Source organism: Corylus avellana, chromosome ca5, assembly GCF_901000735.1.
Source record: "Corylus avellana chromosome ca5, CavTom2PMs-1.0".
Classification (NCBI taxonomy): Eukaryota; Viridiplantae; Streptophyta; class Magnoliopsida; order Fagales; family Betulaceae; genus Corylus; species Corylus avellana.
The window spans coordinates 29,381,467-29,399,320 of NC_081545.1; the positions used below are offsets into that span (position 1 = coordinate 29,381,467).

General features: G+C 38.1%; 3 protein-coding genes across 6 annotated transcripts; 1 reads left to right on the forward strand and 2 right to left on the reverse strand.

Moving 5' to 3' along the window:
* Positions 1 to 1,044: 1,044 nt before the first annotated feature.
* LOC132182493 (uncharacterized) lies at positions 1,045 to 3,702 on the forward strand. 2 transcript variants are annotated; one of them, XM_059595754.1, is made up of 5 exons: positions 1,045 to 1,250; positions 1,333 to 1,439; positions 1,544 to 1,669; positions 1,749 to 2,017; positions 3,242 to 3,702. In XM_059595754.1, exons 1-5 carry the CDS (start codon positions 1,127 to 1,129, stop codon positions 3,408 to 3,410), a joined length of 795 nt encoding a protein of 264 aa, XP_059451737.1. In that variant the 5' UTR covers positions 1,045 to 1,126; the 3' UTR covers positions 3,411 to 3,702. The 2 variants fall into 2 exon arrangements, with proteins under 2 accessions (XP_059451737.1, XP_059451738.1); XM_059595755.1 differs by having other exon boundaries at positions 1,336 to 1,439.
* A 3,207-nt stretch (positions 3,703 to 6,909) lies between these two features.
* Positions 6,910 to 7,413, reverse strand: LOC132182101 (uncharacterized). The gene has a single exon (XM_059595302.1). The coding sequence runs from the start codon at positions 7,411 to 7,413 to the stop codon at positions 6,910 to 6,912; it is 504 nt and encodes a 167-aa protein (XP_059451285.1).
* A 2,233-nt stretch (positions 7,414 to 9,646) lies between these two features.
* LOC132182487 (LEAF RUST 10 DISEASE-RESISTANCE LOCUS RECEPTOR-LIKE PROTEIN KINASE-like 1.4) lies at positions 9,647 to 17,830 on the reverse strand. 3 transcript variants are annotated; one of them, XM_059595748.1, is made up of 4 exons: positions 16,805 to 17,830; positions 11,456 to 11,491; positions 11,023 to 11,343; positions 9,647 to 10,935 (listed from the first exon to the last, which is right to left on the reverse strand). In XM_059595748.1, the coding sequence occupies exons 1-4, from the start codon at positions 17,556 to 17,558 to the stop codon at positions 10,013 to 10,015; spliced, it is 2,034 nt and encodes a 677-aa protein (XP_059451731.1). In that variant the 5' UTR covers positions 17,559 to 17,830; the 3' UTR covers positions 9,647 to 10,012. The 3 variants fall into 3 exon arrangements, with proteins under 3 accessions (XP_059451731.1, XP_059451729.1, XP_059451730.1); XM_059595746.1 differs by lacking the exon at positions 16,805 to 17,830 and adding an exon at positions 14,414 to 15,232; XM_059595747.1 differs by lacking the exon at positions 16,805 to 17,830 and adding an exon at positions 11,939 to 12,932.
* Positions 17,831 to 17,854: the final 24 nt, after the last annotated feature.

Below are 17,854 nucleotides of genomic sequence, written 5' to 3' on the forward strand. Positions count from 1 at the left end.
ATTTGAATTAATAACCCTTACTTCATGAGACGTGATTCTCGGCAAATTAAGTTATTCTTTAAATACTTTTTTAATGGATACTTACCTAACATTCTGTGCACCTGATTCCTCGTGTAAAGTGTTGTTGTCAAATATCTCTCATATTGTTTGCCTTTTTGTGTGAAGCACAGTTTCAATTGGCAATTCTGCTTTCTAGCTAATTGATAGCTTATTCTTCCAAATGGCTAATAATGTTTCAATATTAGAAGGGCCTTTGGTCTCAAGGGGTAGCTCAATCAACTGTGAATCACGCTTAATGAAGCGAATTAAAGGTCACTAGTTCAAATTCTCCTCCTACTTCTCTTACGTGAACATGTCAAAAAAAAAAAAATGGCCCTTTAGGGTTTTAGGGGAGATGGGCTTGCGCCTGGAAAAGGTCTTCTTCATTCCAAATGAAACAAACTAAGAGCCAAATTTGCTCAAATAATGTGTTAATTTGTGGAAAAATCATGCATATTAGTCTGAAACTGAAATAGAAATCGAGCCATTCTCTTCTCTATTCCCTTTTTGTCATAATCATATCCTTGTGGGTGGGTTCCGTCGGTATATATATATATATATATGAATGATAAGGAGTTGGACCTCTTCGACCCCTTTCACACCATTGATGTAGAAAACAAGGCAGCATTTGCTTAATTTCTCAGATTTTTCTCACTTATTTTTAACTTCCTTTAATTTTCTCTAATATATAATTAGAATTTGATTCTTCTTATCCTGCAATTCCACTAAAATTTAACATATTAATGGACCATTTTTTTTATTTTAACCTTGCAGAAAGAAATTAAAGAATGTACGTAAAATATAAATTAACCTTAAGAGGGTCCCGATGTTGCAGCAGACAAATTTCGAAGACCAGAATTAGACAACTCAACGATGATAAAAGGAAATTGAAAAATGTCCAAACATGTATAACGTTCATACCTTGGTCTTTTTTCTTCTAATCAAAAAACACGTATATTCAAAAAAACAGCTTGACTTTGCATCGATCCTATCTGGTTTCAGGTTTCTGCGAAAACCACTGGCTTAATTCATTAATGTATATATATTTTGAGGTGACCCAGCAAATACCGAGATAAATCACGACAGAATGCTTAGTTTGAAAAACATGTACAAATTGCTTCCTCAAATTTCTGACTTTCCCATGATCTCTGAGACCACAACAAAAGACACCATTCCGCCAGAGTTTCTCACCGAAGCAGTGTTTGCTGGAGGTCCAATTCTCTTGCTCTCTCTTATACATTGATGTGTACGTGAGTTTATTGTAATATTGTGATTGATACATGGGATTTGCAGCAGGTAGCTTCTGGAGCCTAGAAGCTGCGTTTGGGCGTATAGAAGGAGTTGTGAAAACTGCTACTGGGTATTATGGAGGAACCCTGAAAAAGCCTTCATATAGAGAGGTGAAAGAAAAAAGATGATCATCTCGATATATATATATATATAACTCATGTTGTTTTTGTTACAGAAATTGAACGTTTTTTTTCCAATATGCATGCACTCATAGGTCTGTGAAGGATTAACAGGGCACACTGAAGCAGTGAAAGTTATATACGATAAAAGGAGAATCCCATACAAATTTCTGTGTGACATTTTCTGGGAAAGCCATGATCCCACCAATAAAGACTACCTAGTAATTATTTCGATCTTTTTATTATAAATTCATCATTGTCGTTATGTTGGTCTAATCCGAGAGGATAATAATGTGGCAGAGCTTTGGAGTAAGTACGCACCAAAGATCTGCAATCTTTTACAGCAACGAGAAGGAGAGGAAGGAAGCACAGGAGTCAAAGATCAGGCGGCAGATGAAGCTGAACAAGAGGATTGTGACCAAAATCACACCCTCTGATGCAGATTTCTTCGTGGCAGAAAACCAACATCAGAAGCATTATCTGCAGAAGAAGTACAGGGTGTGTGAAAGTCTGGGGCTACGAAGCACTGAGCAATTTGTGGAGTCAAACATAGCTTGCAAACTCAACGGGTAAGAATTAATTTTCTGCACCATTATACTGCAGCTGCAATAATCAAAAAAGAAAAATTGCAGCTGCAATTATTGAACAATGAAGTGGGAACGTGGAACCTAATCCACTGTACAAATCTGCTTTGGATCGGAGCTTTGTCCGGTTCAAGGAAAGTCCACAAAGTCATTAATTGGCCACTCCCTAATTCCCTCTCCAACCCTACATATACGCCTTAGATGTTTTTTTTTCCTGTTTTCATATCATTATCGTAAGACTCCGAGTGAGTCAAAAGGGCACTTGGAAACTGACCCACTGTGAGGTGGGAAATGGGAAAATAGTCAATTTCCTATTATTCTACAAATCTCCTTTTGGATTTCAAGAGGAGATTTTATTAAAAAGATTAATATTCAATTTATCGGAGTAATTTTATTCATCACCTCATTCCTCTTTCATTTCCTAATCTTACGTGGGGTGATCTTTACGACCAAAAAATCAATTTTCATATAACAAATACTGTGAGAACCACGTCACATAAGATTTGAAGATGAGAGAGGTAAAGTATAACATCACTTAATGTGACGATATTCATCTATTATTGCATCAATTATTGTAAAAAAAAAACAAAAATCAAGAACTAATAAGAGTACTGTTACATTAAACCAATAAAATAAAAATAAAATAAAGATATAATATGTAACATTACTCTTAATAAAAATATTAAGAGAACACTTTCACTAAAAATGAATTTTATCAAATAAATAACAACAACAACAATAATAATAATAATAATAATAATAATAAATCGCCTTTTGAAAATTGGTCATCTATACATATTTTCAACTTTTGATGGCCGACACCTAAAAATCACTTTTGGAGCAGTGAGACAGCTGAGACATAACTAGCCGACTTCTTATGCTGTGGGTTGTGGCATCTTTTTTAGCTGGTTCGTCCCCAGTTTAGTGACATATATATATACGTTAATTATTTGTAATGTTGTCTTTAACACAAAGGAGGTGCAAAACTTTGGCTGGAGTAAAAGTCCAGCAACCAACATGCCAGCACTTTTTCTTTTTTTTTTTTTTTTTTTACTTTTTTACCTTGAATTTCAAGAACATATATATATATATATATATATATATATATATAATAGACCATTTTACCGTGAGAAAGAAAAAAAAAAAAAAAAAATTCTGGTGTGAAATATGTTAACACTTGCCATGACTTAGCTTCCGGATGTGTTGCAGGATTCTAGCCATGGAAGCACACCTGATTATTGATGAGCTGAGGATATTTTTGCAAACCCAAGAGATGCCAATGCAGACAAAGTTAGCATGCGAAGAAATGATTGAAGAACTAAGCAAAATTAAAGTTGAAAAAACCCCAAATTCTCTGAGCATCATGTCTTGGAATTAATTAATTAATTTTAGGGTTCCCAAGACAAGATTCATAAATTTGGGCTCACGAAAATTTCCTAATGCTGTGGTGGAAAGGCTTCCATGTCATGCATGGTTGCAAACTGCACCAAGGAACATGGAGCATGTTTCACTGAAAAAAATAATACTATTAAAAAATAAAAATAAAAAGGCCTGGAGTCTGGACCACGTGAGCCGACATTAGACATCGAGGTCATCTAGGTGAATTTTTTTTTTAAAATTTTTTTTGGGGCCTGAGTCTCTCTTTTTAGTTGTGTAATTAAGTGAGTTAACCCAGTGATCAACTTGAGTTAATTCCATATTGTGGGGTTACTATTACAATATTTTCTTAATTGTACTTTCCTTGATTGTGAGATTTTGGTTTGCTAAAGTGGATGCGGGATATATAACATATGATGATATATATTTTTTCCAAGCAATGAGGAAAAGGATTAAAGGGGGATTTTTCCTACTCTTGATCCAAATAGGAGAGAGAACGAGAAATCAAGGTTGGAAGCAGCCCATCAAACTAAACAATGTGCACGGTAATTTGCACTCTTATATAAGCCTTCTTCCAGCTATACAAAGATAGCAAATTAACATTATGGAGAAGAAACGTGGTACCAACAGTAGAGAGATGATATAACATATGATGATATATAAATGTTGATCCAAATGAATTGGGATCCCCAGCAATAGCTGGTAATAACCTTAATTAGATATGGTAAGCCGCATGTAGATCTATATATAACCTTAAATTAGAGTTAAGAATTTGTGTGGATATACATGCACAGGCACACTCGCACATGCACACCATGTGCAATATTTGGTTTGCATCCCTTTTCATGATCATGATCGTTAACTTTTACTTAATTATTTATTAAATATTGGTTAATTAAAAATTTAATTTTAACCTCGGCCTTAATTAATTAGTCATCCAAGACATGTTTTCCCTTTTATACATGGCGAAGCCTAGCCCGAAGCGAAACGCCGTACAATGGGATGAAGCTTTTTCGCTTCAATTCATGCATATCTGAAACGACATGAACTGAAGAAGAAGAAGAAGAAGAAGAAGAAGAAGCTTTTAATTATCATAAATCACAAAAGTGAATCATGAGAAACCTTTCTGTCATTATGAGTTCATCTTTTCATCCCAGAAAAAAGAAAGATATATAGATAGTTGTTGGATCTTTTTCACTTGTAAAACAAAATTGATAGGGGGCCGGGGGTCCAAATGGCCAAATCTGATGCCGATGGGAATTTCTTGGTGTGGTCAAATAAAATGGATGCATTACAGCTCAAAAGAAAAGCACATGCATTCGTTGGGTCCTTTTGCTTTTACAGTTGATTGGAGGAGAAGGAAAAACAGATTCCTCTTACCCTTGTTGAGTTGCTATTGTTTGATAGAATTTGAGGCCGGCCACCTTTCTTTCCATAGAAATGTACGATGTATTGGTCTATTGTTTGGCCTGTTATGTGGGAAGGAATAACAAGGAGTATCTTTCTGATTCTTAGACAGTACTGCAATTATATACGCATGTATATATATATGTCGCATCCGGGAAATTTATTCTATTTGTAACTTTGAAGTACTCAATACACTGGGTTTCTTACATGACTTTTTACATGCGTTAGAGTCTTCAAAGGGTAACTCAATTGACAGCGAACCACCCCTCAAAAAGCGAAGGTCATTAGGTCGAATCCCCCTTCCCTTGTGTGAACATATATATATATATATATATATATATATATATAAAATAAAAAATAAAAAGAACTTAGAATGAGTCAATAAGCTTGTCCAATAACAATGACGGGAATTTCATTTTCTATCATCACATTCTCAAAATTTAAAATCTTTTAATGTTGGGTATTCAAGTTTAAAAAGTTTACAATGTTACTTATGTTAATATTAGAGTTTGAGGATAAATCTGACAGTAAATAAGTAAAATGTTCTTTATACATCAGTAAAATTTTAAAATTCACAAAATTACTATAATTAAATAAGTTAAAAAAATGTCCATCAGCTGGAGCATATGTTAATTTTTTTTTTAAAAAAAAAAAAATTATATTTTGAAAAAATTCACGTCTTTTGTGTTGAATCCTAAAGAAAAAGTGAGATTACACGTTTATTAAATTTTGAGAGTGATTATAAAAACGATGAAACAATAGGGTAAATAACGTTTCCCTTAGTAATAATAACAAAAACAGTCCTAATAAACGGCGTATACTCTTTTAGACTCATGCAGACCACTTTGTACATGTGCTAGATCTTAGTTAAATGATCTTAGAGCATTCTTAGCAAATTTTCTCTTTAATTTAAATAAAAAATAATATATTTTTATTTTAGCTATTTATTTTTTCAAAACACATACCTCCCCTTCTCTATTTTATCTCACCTTTATTATTATATTTAAATATTATTTCTCAAGGACTTCTTTATTTTTTTGTTATTGAGATGAGAAAAAATGTTGGAGATTAAAAAAAAAAATATATTTTTTAATTTTTTATTCTTTTACAGTTGGTGACTAAACATTTAACAAAGAGATTCCAAAAAGATGAATGCAACCCAATCCAATATGACACATTGGCACGTACGCACATGTGACATGGTTCCACCACATCCACAGCAGCGAGTTTTGCGGTCCAACCCTTATCCTCCTCATGGCCTGCCCAAGATGGAGCGCGAAAGAGTTTGACTCCTCCATCCATCCATCCACTTGAAGACATTTTCATACTGTAAAACCAAATTATACTTGGCATGCCTGCCCAAATCTGAAACCCATGATCAAAATATTGTAGCATTGTGATGACTGATGATTAAAACCCCCGAAAATGCATGCGAGTGGAAAGGACCAAATGCACATATTCATAGCATAAAATTAAATTTACATTTGGGTCCGACATGTATGAGTAATGAATGAGAGGGGTTGATACAAAAAGTAGTACACCCCACTTGGATTCGTGAACCGTTAATTGTTAACGGTACTCTAAAGGGCTAAAAACAAAAAACATGTATACTTATTGCGGAAACATCTCGGAGGAACATCAACACATGGAAGCTGTAATAGAGACAGACACAGCTTTTATTAAAAATTACATATCATTGTCTTAGCCTTGTCCTCACGGGCCATGCCACTCTCTCTCACCCCCCAACAACACCTAAAAGAAAAATGCTCTTTTCAGGGCCATCATCATTTACAACTTTTTTTTAATTAATTAAAAAAAAAAAAGAAAAGAAAATTCCACTGCTAAAATGCGTCCGAATAAGTTGAACCCCGCGTTCTCTGGCCCCACTTTTCTCGCAGAGGCCGTTAACGTCTTCTTCAATAATCAGACGCGCAAGTTAGCACCGCCTCGGCGCACTTTAGCAACCCAAAATTTACATTATCTCTCAGAAAATACCACAGAGAAGTTTTAATAGTATTTTCGAAAAATAAATAAAAATAAAAATAAATAAAAATTTACGAAGATTCCGAATTATCCGTACTTTTGTTTTGCTTCTACTCTGGGATGGTGACGAGCACTGGTCGCCAAGCTCTTCTGAGCAATCTATACCGAAACGACGCCGTTACGGGCCTGAAAGAACCGGCTCTTTCGGCTGCGCCTCGCCGCAACGCCGATATGCCACCACCGACGCTCCCGGTTGCCGGTAACAACCCGACCTCGTCTTCTTCCAATCTCTTATCCGAAACCCTATCATCAGGCGGCGGCGATGACACGAAGAGGTCCTTCAGCTTGTGCCGGACCCTGATCTCCCCGCTCTTCTCTTTCTTCTTAGCCTTGTCTGGAGGCGCGCGATTGGGATCGGAGTCCATGCCGCGGAGCTCCGAGGAGTCGTCCCGGCAGGCGAACCGGCCTCGACGGTCGGTGCGGTTGAGGAGCATGCGGAGAGTCTTGCGGCGGCGGAGGTGGATGACGGGGCTCGCCGACGGGCTCCTCGTCGGACTTGCGGCCACCACGGCGCACTGCGTCGCTAGAACCTTGAATTTCTGCAAGGTAGGCATTCTTTTTATACACACAAAAAAACACTTTCCCTCTTTCTCTCTCTCTCTCTGAATTCCTTTGTTTGGCTGTGTGTGTGTGGAATTGGGCGTTGCTTGTTAGGGGGAGAAAGTGAGATCTGTGAGCATTATGATTGGGTTTGGATTTGGATTCGATTTCTTTGTGCTTTACTCCTTGGACTCAGAGTATTTAGCTGTGAATTGCATTTTCTAGAGCGAGAGAGAGAGAGAGAGAAGAAATGTGGCGGGGTTAAAAAAAACTAGAAAAAGCGATAAAATGGACGGGTGTTTTTGGGGGAATATGGGAAGAGGGTCCTGTGTCTCTTCGGGTCAATTACGCTAACCGAAAGCTAAAATGGTTACACGTGGCAGATTCTAGCGATTTTCTCGAGCGATTTTTCAAAACTCATGTGTGAGGCTGGTTGAGTCAGTTTGACCCATTTTGTTGGTCACAAATTAAGATTTATAAATGGAAAAATCGGTCTTTGTTTTAAGGTTTGGTTTAGTGAATTGATGTTTCATTTAATTAGGGTGTCAATACGTGCCGATTGTTTGGTTGTGGCGTGGAAATTTAAGGAGCCTATTGATGGCAGAATTAAAATAGTTAGAGCATCAATTGCTAATGGGACCAAAATAATTCCGTAGGCTGACAATTGCTATAAATGACTTATTGTAGTACGTGGATGAATTAAAATTTGTGTGTAAGAGAGGCCAAGAGCTTCAAATATCTTAAGGGCTTAGGAGACTCTACATTTGATCAAGACCCTCAGCAATTCTTAAGAATTGCCATCTAATTTTTTTTATAAATCTCAGCCATTGAATATATCTAAGGGCATAAAATAAGACACCCACTATTTAGTGGATGGCATATTCCTGAGACTATTTGAATATCAAAGTTCAAATCTAAGCAAATACATATTCTCGAGGCTATTAAGCATATTCTCGAGGCTATCTTAATAGTGGGTGTTTTATTCCAAGCCATTGAATACATTTAATGGCAGAGATTTGTAAAAAAATTGGCTGACAATTTTTAAGGTATTGTTGGAGATGTTAATCCCTGTAAATCGGCACATTCGGCCAAATTTAAGAGTCGAAGGACTTTAGTATTCTTTAATAATAATGAAATTGTATGTCAGAAGAGTGTTCACCATTATTGGTTTTAAGAGTGTGACATAAATTGCAGGCATCTCAACCATAATAGAATTTAATAACTTGTATGTGCTCTTTTTGGTCTTTAAATGGTTAGAACATTTACGATGAACTCTCAATTTTTAATTTTTAATTTTAACAAAATTCACAAAATACACCATTTAACAAACTTTTTACTCAATGCTAAATTTAACTCGTGATAATAATGCTCTCTAAATGTAAATAGCTCAAAAGTGAAAGTTATTTAAATTTTTTAATGTTCTTTTTCTTTTATACTTCTTCTTTATAATTGAAGTAGATTTTTAATGCAAAGAGTCCAAAAATTGGTTTAGTCAATAAAAATAGAATATTTAGAAAGATTGATGTTTAGTTGTTTTGAAAAGTGACTAAAAGTTCCCAAGGGGTAGCTCAATCAGCAGTGGATAATGCCTCATGAAGCAAAGGTCACTAGTTCGAATCCCCCTTCCTCCTTCCTCCTTCCCTTGTGTGGACATGTCAAAAAAAAAAAAAAAAAAAAGAACAAGAGCCTGTTTGGGATTGTGTTTGAGAAATAGAGTTTGTACGTTAACAAAAAGCTTTTGGGTAAAACTTCATTTTTAAGCTTTTGTCAAAAGTGCGTTTTGATAATTTTTAGGCTTTTTGAACCCTTAAAAATGCTTTTAATTTTTTTACCAAATGAATACTTTTTCTTCAAACGGACTTTTTAAGTGTTAATTAGGTCCCTAAAACGCAATCATAAATAAGCCATAACTAAATCAACTAAAGTAGACTTTTAGTGTTGAGAGTTATTGTGAATGCTCTTAAGAGTTATTTTAATAACTATATTTTAAATGGTTAGAGTTCACGAGAAGTGTCAGAAATTATCTTGTGTTGGATTCAAGGCATGTATATTATGCGGAGGAAAATTAATCCATCATGTTAAACAACAGCTCAATACTCTCAATCCAGTTTTCATCTTTTGTTTGGTTGCTTGGATTTTGGGAAAAGCAGCCAATGATGTAGCTCCAATGGAGAAAACAAAGAAGGAAAAAAATAAAAAAATCTGCTGCTCTGTCATGAAAAATACAGAAGAAAAAAAAAAACAAGAGAGGAAAATTTAGCAGTTGTCATTATATTTTAGTCATCGTTTGATTCACAACATTTTCTCATTGATGAAAACAATCTAATTCAAAATCTTTACGATTGAAGTATGTAAGCCAAGCATCAGAGCATGTGCATGATGAATAGTGAATACATCCCAATACTAATAAGTTCACTTTCGACAGCTGTATTTACTATGTACATTGCCCAACAAGCATCCATGGATCTCTATCATCCATCCATCTTCTATCAAGACAAAATAGAACCAATCGACATCAAGATAATGAAATGTTAACCCACTTATTGACTTCTTATGGGCGGCATACAATACCAAATTTACCATCTACTGTAGAGTTGGAGGAAATCTCAAGCGCTAGAAGGAATTGGGTGTAGTAGAGCTGCTAGCCCATTTCACAGATGAATCTGGTGAAAGTGGGGGAGGAATGTTCTTCAAAAGCCCGACATCATCTGCACTAATATCCACCACTTCTGCTTTCTGTACTCCAATCTCTTCGTTCTTGATTCCTCTCAAAACTTCCACCACTTCATCCATGCTAGGCCTCATGTCCCTCTCCTGCTGCAAACACCGAAAAGCCAGTTCCGCCACCGACGTCGTCATCCTCCTTACATCATAATCCTTTTCGAACCCAAGAGACGGATCGACCAACTCGTGCAATGCATGATTCTGAATCTTGTTGATTGCCATGTTGGCCAGGTTTATATCGTGCCGGTGTCTATTGGTGTCCACAGCCGGCAACGACGATATAAGCTCGACCAACACCACTCCAAAGCTATAAACGTCGCTTTTGTCAGTGAGCTGGTAGCACTGGTAATACTCTGGATCAACATACCCAGGTGTTCCTTGTGGAGCAGTTGACACATGCGTGACATCCGTTGGGAACAACCGTGACAAACCAAAATCAGACACTTTCACACGGAACTTATCATCCAGGAGAATGTTGGTGGTTTTAACATCGCGGTGGATAACATCCGATTCATGGAGGTAGGCCAGTGCCTCGGCTGACTCTATGGCTATGCTCAACCGAACTGGCCAAGTCATTAAAGCGGAACTAGACCGGTTTCCGTTGAGATGATCAGAGACAGTTCCGTTAGAAATGTATTCGTAAACAAGGAGAAGTTCTTGGCTACGTTTTGAGGTGCAGCCGTGGAGCAGCACAAGATTTGGGTGCCGTAAGCGAGTTAGGATCTCGACTTCAGTCATGAACTGCTCAACGCGTTTGAAATTGTTTTCGTATAGGCGCTTCACTGCAACTACACGCCCATCACGCAGCTCGCCTGCAAATGATTAAAATGATTTAAGAGGACAATCCTTCAGTGAAAAACTATAAAAAAGTATACATATAACGTAAGTTATAATCCTACCATAGTAAACAGTGCCAAAGCCTCCATCTCCAAGTTGTCTAGAAGGGTCAAAACGGTTAGTGGCTTCTTCCAGTTCTTCATAGCTGAAGATATGAGCTCCGAAGTACGTGCTTCCCCTTTCAAGATCCAACTTCGGGGAGGGATAAGATGGGGTGCTTCGAGAGAAATTAGTTGAAGAAACTGGAAAGCCTTTGCTTGAAGGAGGTGTGGGCAGGTCTTTGCTTTTAGATTCATTGACAGGTTTTTTCCTCCGCTGTCTGATGGCAAAGACCAAACAACCTAGAAATACGGCAACAATGCCAGCAGCTCCTACGGCAACGCCTGAAGACACGAAACAAGAATTGGATAAATTTTCTTCTCTATAATACATTAATACCCAACTCAACGAAAAGATGCACAATGGTTGTAAGTTTGTAACGCCACAAAACATTACCTATGACAAGGCCTGCATTATTAGAACCTTTACTGTCTGCAATAGTCGAAAGATACAGAAGTGTCAGTCCAATGAGCACGAAAAGATATTTTATAGAGGAAGATCTTTAATCAGCTAGCATCACCATACACAAATAGTCAAGGTCTAATTTAAGACCAACATTTAATCCAATGTACTGCTTTTTGAAACCGATATTTTCCCTCGATTTGAAGCCATTGAGGCCAGGGAACAAACAGGTGTCAATGGGGGAAGAAAGCAGGTGACAAATCGAGTGTAAAGACTTTTAAAGGCTATCGGACAAACCAAACGTGACAAAGACATTTTTGTTCCAAAAGACTTTTTACCATTTCTACCGTTTCCATCACAAAAGCAACGTCCTAATTAGCCTACCAAAATTACCGATTTTCAGAATTTCATTTCCTGTTCTCCACCATCATTCTCAAACAAAACCGCAATTTTTGTCGAGAAAAAAAGGTAGAATACCTGGCACCGAACACGTCCGATTGCCACAAAGGCAAATGGGTTTGCCCGACTTCGAATCAAACCCACATTGCGCACCAAAAACCAGACACTTGGCACACGTATCACCGTACACATCGCTATAATTCACCTTGAAACCCTCCATCAAAACCTCCTCAAGCGTCGACCGATTAGTTGTGAGCTCCAACGCCGCCGTTTTGAGGATTTTCAGGCTGACACCGACGTTGCATTCAATAACTCCCAGAATCGGATCGGTAGGAACCGGACCGGTCAGGTAATAAGCGTCGGTCCGGTTCGTATTCCCAAGGAAGCTACAATAAAACAGATTAGGAGGCTTCGCGGGAAGACGGAGACCACTAGAGGAGCAACCGTAGAAGATGGTGAGGTCCTCATTGTCGGTAGCGTACGTGAACCCAGAGGGCTCCAGAGTGGAATTGGTGTATTGCTGTGGGCACGTGGTGTTCCAGAGGTCGGAGCGGGCGAGGGTCATGGTTCTGGCGGCCTGGTCGAGCTGGAGGACTCGGTAACTCAGCGACGCGATGGTCAACTTGGGCGAGTCGTCGTCGCAGGAGAGTCGGAACTCGGGCGTACCGCAGTTCTCCGGGTGGGTCGTATCGGTGAATGGGTAGGATAGGTTCTTGAAAGGCCCACAGTCGAAGGCCTGGGCGCATTTGAAAGAGAGGGTGGAGGTGTCATCGGAAGGTAACGACGTCGTTGTGACGGCGACGGAGAAGAAGAGGAGGACGGAGACGAAGATCGCCGGAGGGAAGGCGATTGGGGGCATCAGAGAGTAGTGGAAGTGAGGGGTTAGAGGAGTGAGATGGCATGGATGAGGTAATAGGGTGGCTGGTCGCTGGAGTGGGTAAGGACTGCCTCCGGAGACGGCTTTGAACAAAGCTGCCTTTGGTTGACTTGGACCCTACGTGTATGTGAACCAGCTTTTGAAATTGGAGGCCGTCTAGAATTCTGACTATTCTTGTGGATTTTTTATTTCCTCTTTCTTTCTTTTATTATTATTTTTTTCTTTCTAAATCAACGTTTCTCAATTCTATAAAATAATAAGGAATATTGAACAAAAGAAATCTCAATTATTTGACCTGAAAATAATATTTAATATCTATTTTAAAAATATTTTTATAAAATATCATATCATAATTAAGGTGCATGAAAGCCTCTCCAATAGCCTTTGATTTGGACAAGCCGGAAGACCTAAATTGACCAATGAATATTAGACAAAAATGGTTGTTTTTTTTTTTTTTTAATTTTATTTTTTATATGTCCGCACAAGAGAGAAGAATTCGACCTAGTGACATCTGCTTCATTAAATATAATTCCAACCGATTAAGTTACCTCTTGAAAATACAAAAATGGGTTTCTATGTGCACATCTTTTATATACTTTTTCTTTATACTGTTGATTTTAGATTAACATTACGTGTTGATGAGATAGATGATAGACATACATATGTGGTATGCATAAAAAAATATGTGAATAATGTTCTTTAAAAAATGTGATTCTGTCTCTCTCTCTATTTAAAGAATATTTATTTTTCTAAGTACATATATACTAAACTAAATATTTCACTAACCGAATTTGGCCAATGTTATGTAATCAATCAAGTCAAAAATTAACAAAAAAAAAATTGAAAAGGAAAATAAAAAATAGACTTAAATTAATTGTTTACAAATTTAGTATAATTATCTTGTTTTCTCACTATTCTAGTCTTCCCCTGTTTTTAACAAACCATAAATATATAATTGTCTTAAGCCGGTCCCATTGGGCCCTGCAGCCCACGCTGGTAACCACCCCTACGATCATTGGTTGCCGGTGTGAATTCAATCTACCTACTACGAATTAACTTAAAAAGTATGCCGTGCATGATACACGCCATGCAAGAAATTCGATCGCCTTTTCTTTTTTCTTTTTTCTTTTTCTACTCCAATACCTCTTCTTGCCTGTAGGGCATTCAGCTTCTTTTTTTCTAACAAATGATAAGAGGAATCAACTCTGGCTTGGTTCCATAGCCTTTGATCCCACCTAACTCCTAACTAATTGGATCGAAATCCTTAATCGTCCATAAATTTCATATTGAAAATCCAAGAATCGGTCCATCGTTGACCAGCCTAAATTTTTCTGATGCCAAGCCTCATGGACTTGTAAAGTTATGCCTCCTATTGATCCTCCCTCAAAACAATTACTAATCAACGAAAAATTACCCCAATATCTGCATGTTTCTAATATAATATTTATCATGTTCATGTATAGGATGGATGACGCATATATGCCCGAAAGCAAGTTGGGAGTTTTTCCTAAATGATTTATCCTAAACCAGAGTCAAAGAAAAGTATGTTAGCTGCAGATCGAGGAGCCTTTTTTTCTCCATGCTTAAGCAAAAGGAGATACCGATCTGCATGCTAGCAACCGAGCACCTAAACAAACATGCAAGAAATGAAGCAAGAAAAACAGCAAAAGACTTACCTGTTGCTGTTAATGCACAAGTGGATGGGAAAGTTCCATTTGCACAATGGCAAGCGAATTCGCTCGTACTTGTGTTGTACCCACACTGTCCACCGGTCGCTTTACATCCATCACACAAACTGTTATTTGCGTTCCACCCCAATATGAAGCCGCCATCGATAGCTTCTTCCAGTGCACTTAAATTGCCGCTCCCAGGTTGAGATTGTAGAACTGGAACTTTAACGTTGTAGGCGCATGACCCAAATGAGCTACCAATCAAGTTCGCAATGGTATTGTTAGAATAGTAGTTGTTAGCATCGCTTCCGTTTATGGAGCAATCAAACTGAGTAGTATCGGCCGGCGGAATTGTAAGAGGAGAAGTAGGAATACTAGGGCAATCATAGTAGAGCGTCAGGTTCACCGTAGCTGAAGCGTAACCAAAGACGGTGGAATTGATGGTCGTATTAACGATCGTAGCAGGACAAAGGGTGTTCCAATAATCCTCTCTAGCAACCTGGAGAGTCTGCGACACGTTATCGACATGAAGGACTCGGTAATTCATGAAGGTGATTTTGATGAGTGGGACACCATCGCTGCAGTTTAACTCAAAAGCAGGGTGGCCACAATAGCTTGGCCTAATATTGGATTCCCAAAAAGGATAACTGAGGTCCACAATGCCCGCACAATCAAATGTTTTGCTGCAGTTTAGGTATTGCTCAGCATCTGCGTATGAAGACGATGGGAAGTGGATCAAGCACAAGACTGTTATCACCAACGACAGAGCGATGGTTGGGAAGAGATTGGGATGCATCTCGATGGAAGAACGAGAGAGAAAGTGATTGCAAGTTATGAGATTATAAAAGGGAGAAGGGGAAGATGATATGCTTTTCAATAAGTCTTATGAATTGCATCATAATGGAGCTGGTGGGCTTTGACGAAGTTGGGGTTTGGGGGGTGAAATTTGTCAAATAGATGCTTCTATTTGGAACTTTACCGGCGACGGTCAATTCAGAATTAGGTGACAAAGTCCAACAAAACGACAGTGCTTAATATTTCTAACGATTCCCTAACGCGGCATCTAGATGTTCTTGCCATGTTCTAGAACTCATATCTTAGGAAGGTCTGAAATCAGTTTTAAACTATTGCTCAGTCAAACATATGGAGCCGCCCTGCAAAGAAAAAAAACTCACCTAAACTGCAATTTTTTTTTACTTCTAAGCCTCTAATACATCACAATCCACGTCATCTTAAACATATATTAAATAAATAAATAAATAAAGATCAAACTCAACCAACAACAAGGTAAGACTCAAAAGATCACTCCCGTGTTACTCATGTTCCTTTTAAGTCCTCCTAAGTGGGTGGTTAATATTTCAGTGGAAATCTGGTTTGGCTCTACTTCTAAGAGGGAAAAATATGCCCAAAAATTTTGGAGTATGCTATAGGGGTAATCTTAATTAAGGGGAAGCAGAAAAAGGAAAAAACTATTGAGCTTAGGGAGATATTATATATAAGGAACTACGAAGGACTTCAAAAATAATCACCAATACATGAAAATTAATTACAAGGATGCTAGTTGAAGTATGAACAGAAGCCAAAAGTTCTCTCAACTGTCTGGTTCATGGCTCAATCGAATCTCAATTCAGCTGAAACTCGTACGTGGGCTTTTTTAATTGCCTGCATTTTTCTATACCTGTGAAGTCCAACATCACTGCTGTATATGCCCATGTGCCCCCATGATCCCCCTTTTTTTTTGGGTTTGGGAGTCAAATATGCTAATTCTGTCACAAATTTAAGGAGTCAATCTTGAGACAAATTAATTAAAGGCCTACAATATATATATATTGGAAGCATCTTGGTAACCTCAAAATTTGCATTTTACCATCTAACCCCCCAAACTGAGAAGAAATTAACCAAAGACAAGACATGATGACAATCAGACACCAAATGTAAGATCATGGATCAATCCACAACCAGAAAGCCCTTCAGACAAAATTTTAATCTTGAAAGAAGGACGACGTTGTCTTGCCTCTTCAGACACGAGAGAGTCGTTAACATGTAGTATCTGTTTTCAATGGGCAAGTCGTCTAATCGAGTACTGGAGGTGGAAGATTCAAATATATACTCGAATCAGAAAGAAGGGCATGGCCTAAAATATGCTAGTGGACCTAATTTATCGAATACATCTCACTTATCGTTACCCGCAGAGCTCCTATAGTCCTATAGAGTGAAAGATAAAATAAAATAAATATCGGGTCTCGGTCAATAGTCAAAAAATCTCATGAACTCAGCTCAGGAATGCCATCACCTACTGTAATGCTATTGCATAAAACCGGCTAGAAAACAACTTGAAATTACAACTACTGCTCGGCGCTGGCTGGGGTAAAAGTAGAAAATAAGGGACATACATACCTGATTTACTAGAAGGCACTTGGGTGTCTCCGGCAGCACATATTTTTAACCCGTTTGATGATTGATTTGGGCAGTAGCAAGTTGTTTGATTTGTATTCTGGTCGTATCCACAAACCCCCTTAGACACGGTGCAGGCAATACAAACTGGATCCTCCTTCCACTTCACATCGAATCCTCCTTTGATGATGTCTTCAATTCTTGACCAATTACCTATATCTTGCTTAAGAGTTGCAAGAACAGGAACAACCACACTTTTTGCACAAACCCCAGGGACGGTAGGGTCTTGTATGTAAACGCCTTTATTAGCGGTCCCATCAACGGAGCAAAAGGATATTGGTGGATAAAAATTGGGAAAAGAAGGGCAACCATAGAGTAACGTAATGCTAAAGTGGCTAGGGCCATATTCAAAAAGCTCTGTATCCAGGGTGGTATTCACCCACACTGGTGAACAAATTCCATCCAAGAAGTCGTCCCTCACAATTTTGAGGGTTTTGGAGCCAGGATCGGCACTCAAAACGCGGTATTCCAGGTTCATAATTTCGATGCTAGTGATATTTTTCGTACAAATGAGCTTTGAATCCGGATTGCCGCAGCCATCGGGCCGGCCATCACCCCAGAATGGATAACCCAAGCCAGTGATGTCCCCGCAGTCAAACCGACTGCTACACCTTGTATACCAATCATAGGAGCATAAACACACCGGAACCTCGACGAAAACCAACAACATAATGAAGAAGGAAAGCCAGGAATCCATTTCTGGGAAAGAGATCAAAGTGATGGATGAAATGAAGAATAGGTGAGGTATTTGAGATTGTCTCAAGGAAACAACGGCAAATATAATTATGTGACATCACTCGATGGGAAAACAATATTAAGGCCAGTGATTAAAGAAGAAGACTTCAGACTTTGGAATGTATTGACTTGAAAGCCAAATGGTGAATCGCATTTCTGTGTATGGAGGACGATTTTCTTAAATGAGATAAGCTATTGTTTGACTAAACACACGAATCTTTTCACTTCAAGTATGGACAGACTGCCTTTCCATTTCTC

What these genes read in the sequence shown, in the direction of transcription:
- LOC132182493 (XM_059595754.1), top strand. Translation starts at nt 1,127, where the DNA reads ATGCTTAGTTTGAAAAACATGTACAAATTGCTTCCTCAAATTTCTGAC. An exon ending in AAAAGCCTTCATATAGAGAG is followed by an intron (nt 1,440 to 1,543) that starts GTGAAAGAAAAA and finishes ATGCACTCATAG; the next exon opens with GTCTGTGAAGGATTAACAGG. An exon ending in ATAGCTTGCAAACTCAACGG is followed by an intron (nt 2,018 to 3,241) that starts GTAAGAATTAAT and finishes GATGTGTTGCAG; the next exon opens with GATTCTAGCCATGGAAGCAC.
- LOC132182101 (XM_059595302.1), bottom strand. Translation starts at nt 7,413, where the DNA reads ATGCCTACCTTGCAGAAATTCAAGGTTCTAGCGACGCAGTGCGCCGTG.
- LOC132182487 (XM_059595746.1), bottom strand. Translation starts at nt 15,203, where the DNA reads ATGCATCCCAATCTCTTCCCAACCATCGCTCTGTCGTTGGTGATAACA. An exon ending in TTGTGCATTAACAGCAACAG is followed by an intron (nt 11,492 to 14,413) that starts GTAAGTCTTTTG and finishes CGACTATTGCAG; the next exon opens with ACAGTAAAGGTTCTAATAAT. An exon ending in CTTTGGCACTGTTTACTATG is followed by an intron (nt 10,936 to 11,022) that starts GTAGGATTATAA and finishes AATCATTTGCAG; the next exon opens with GCGAGCTGCGTGATGGGCGT.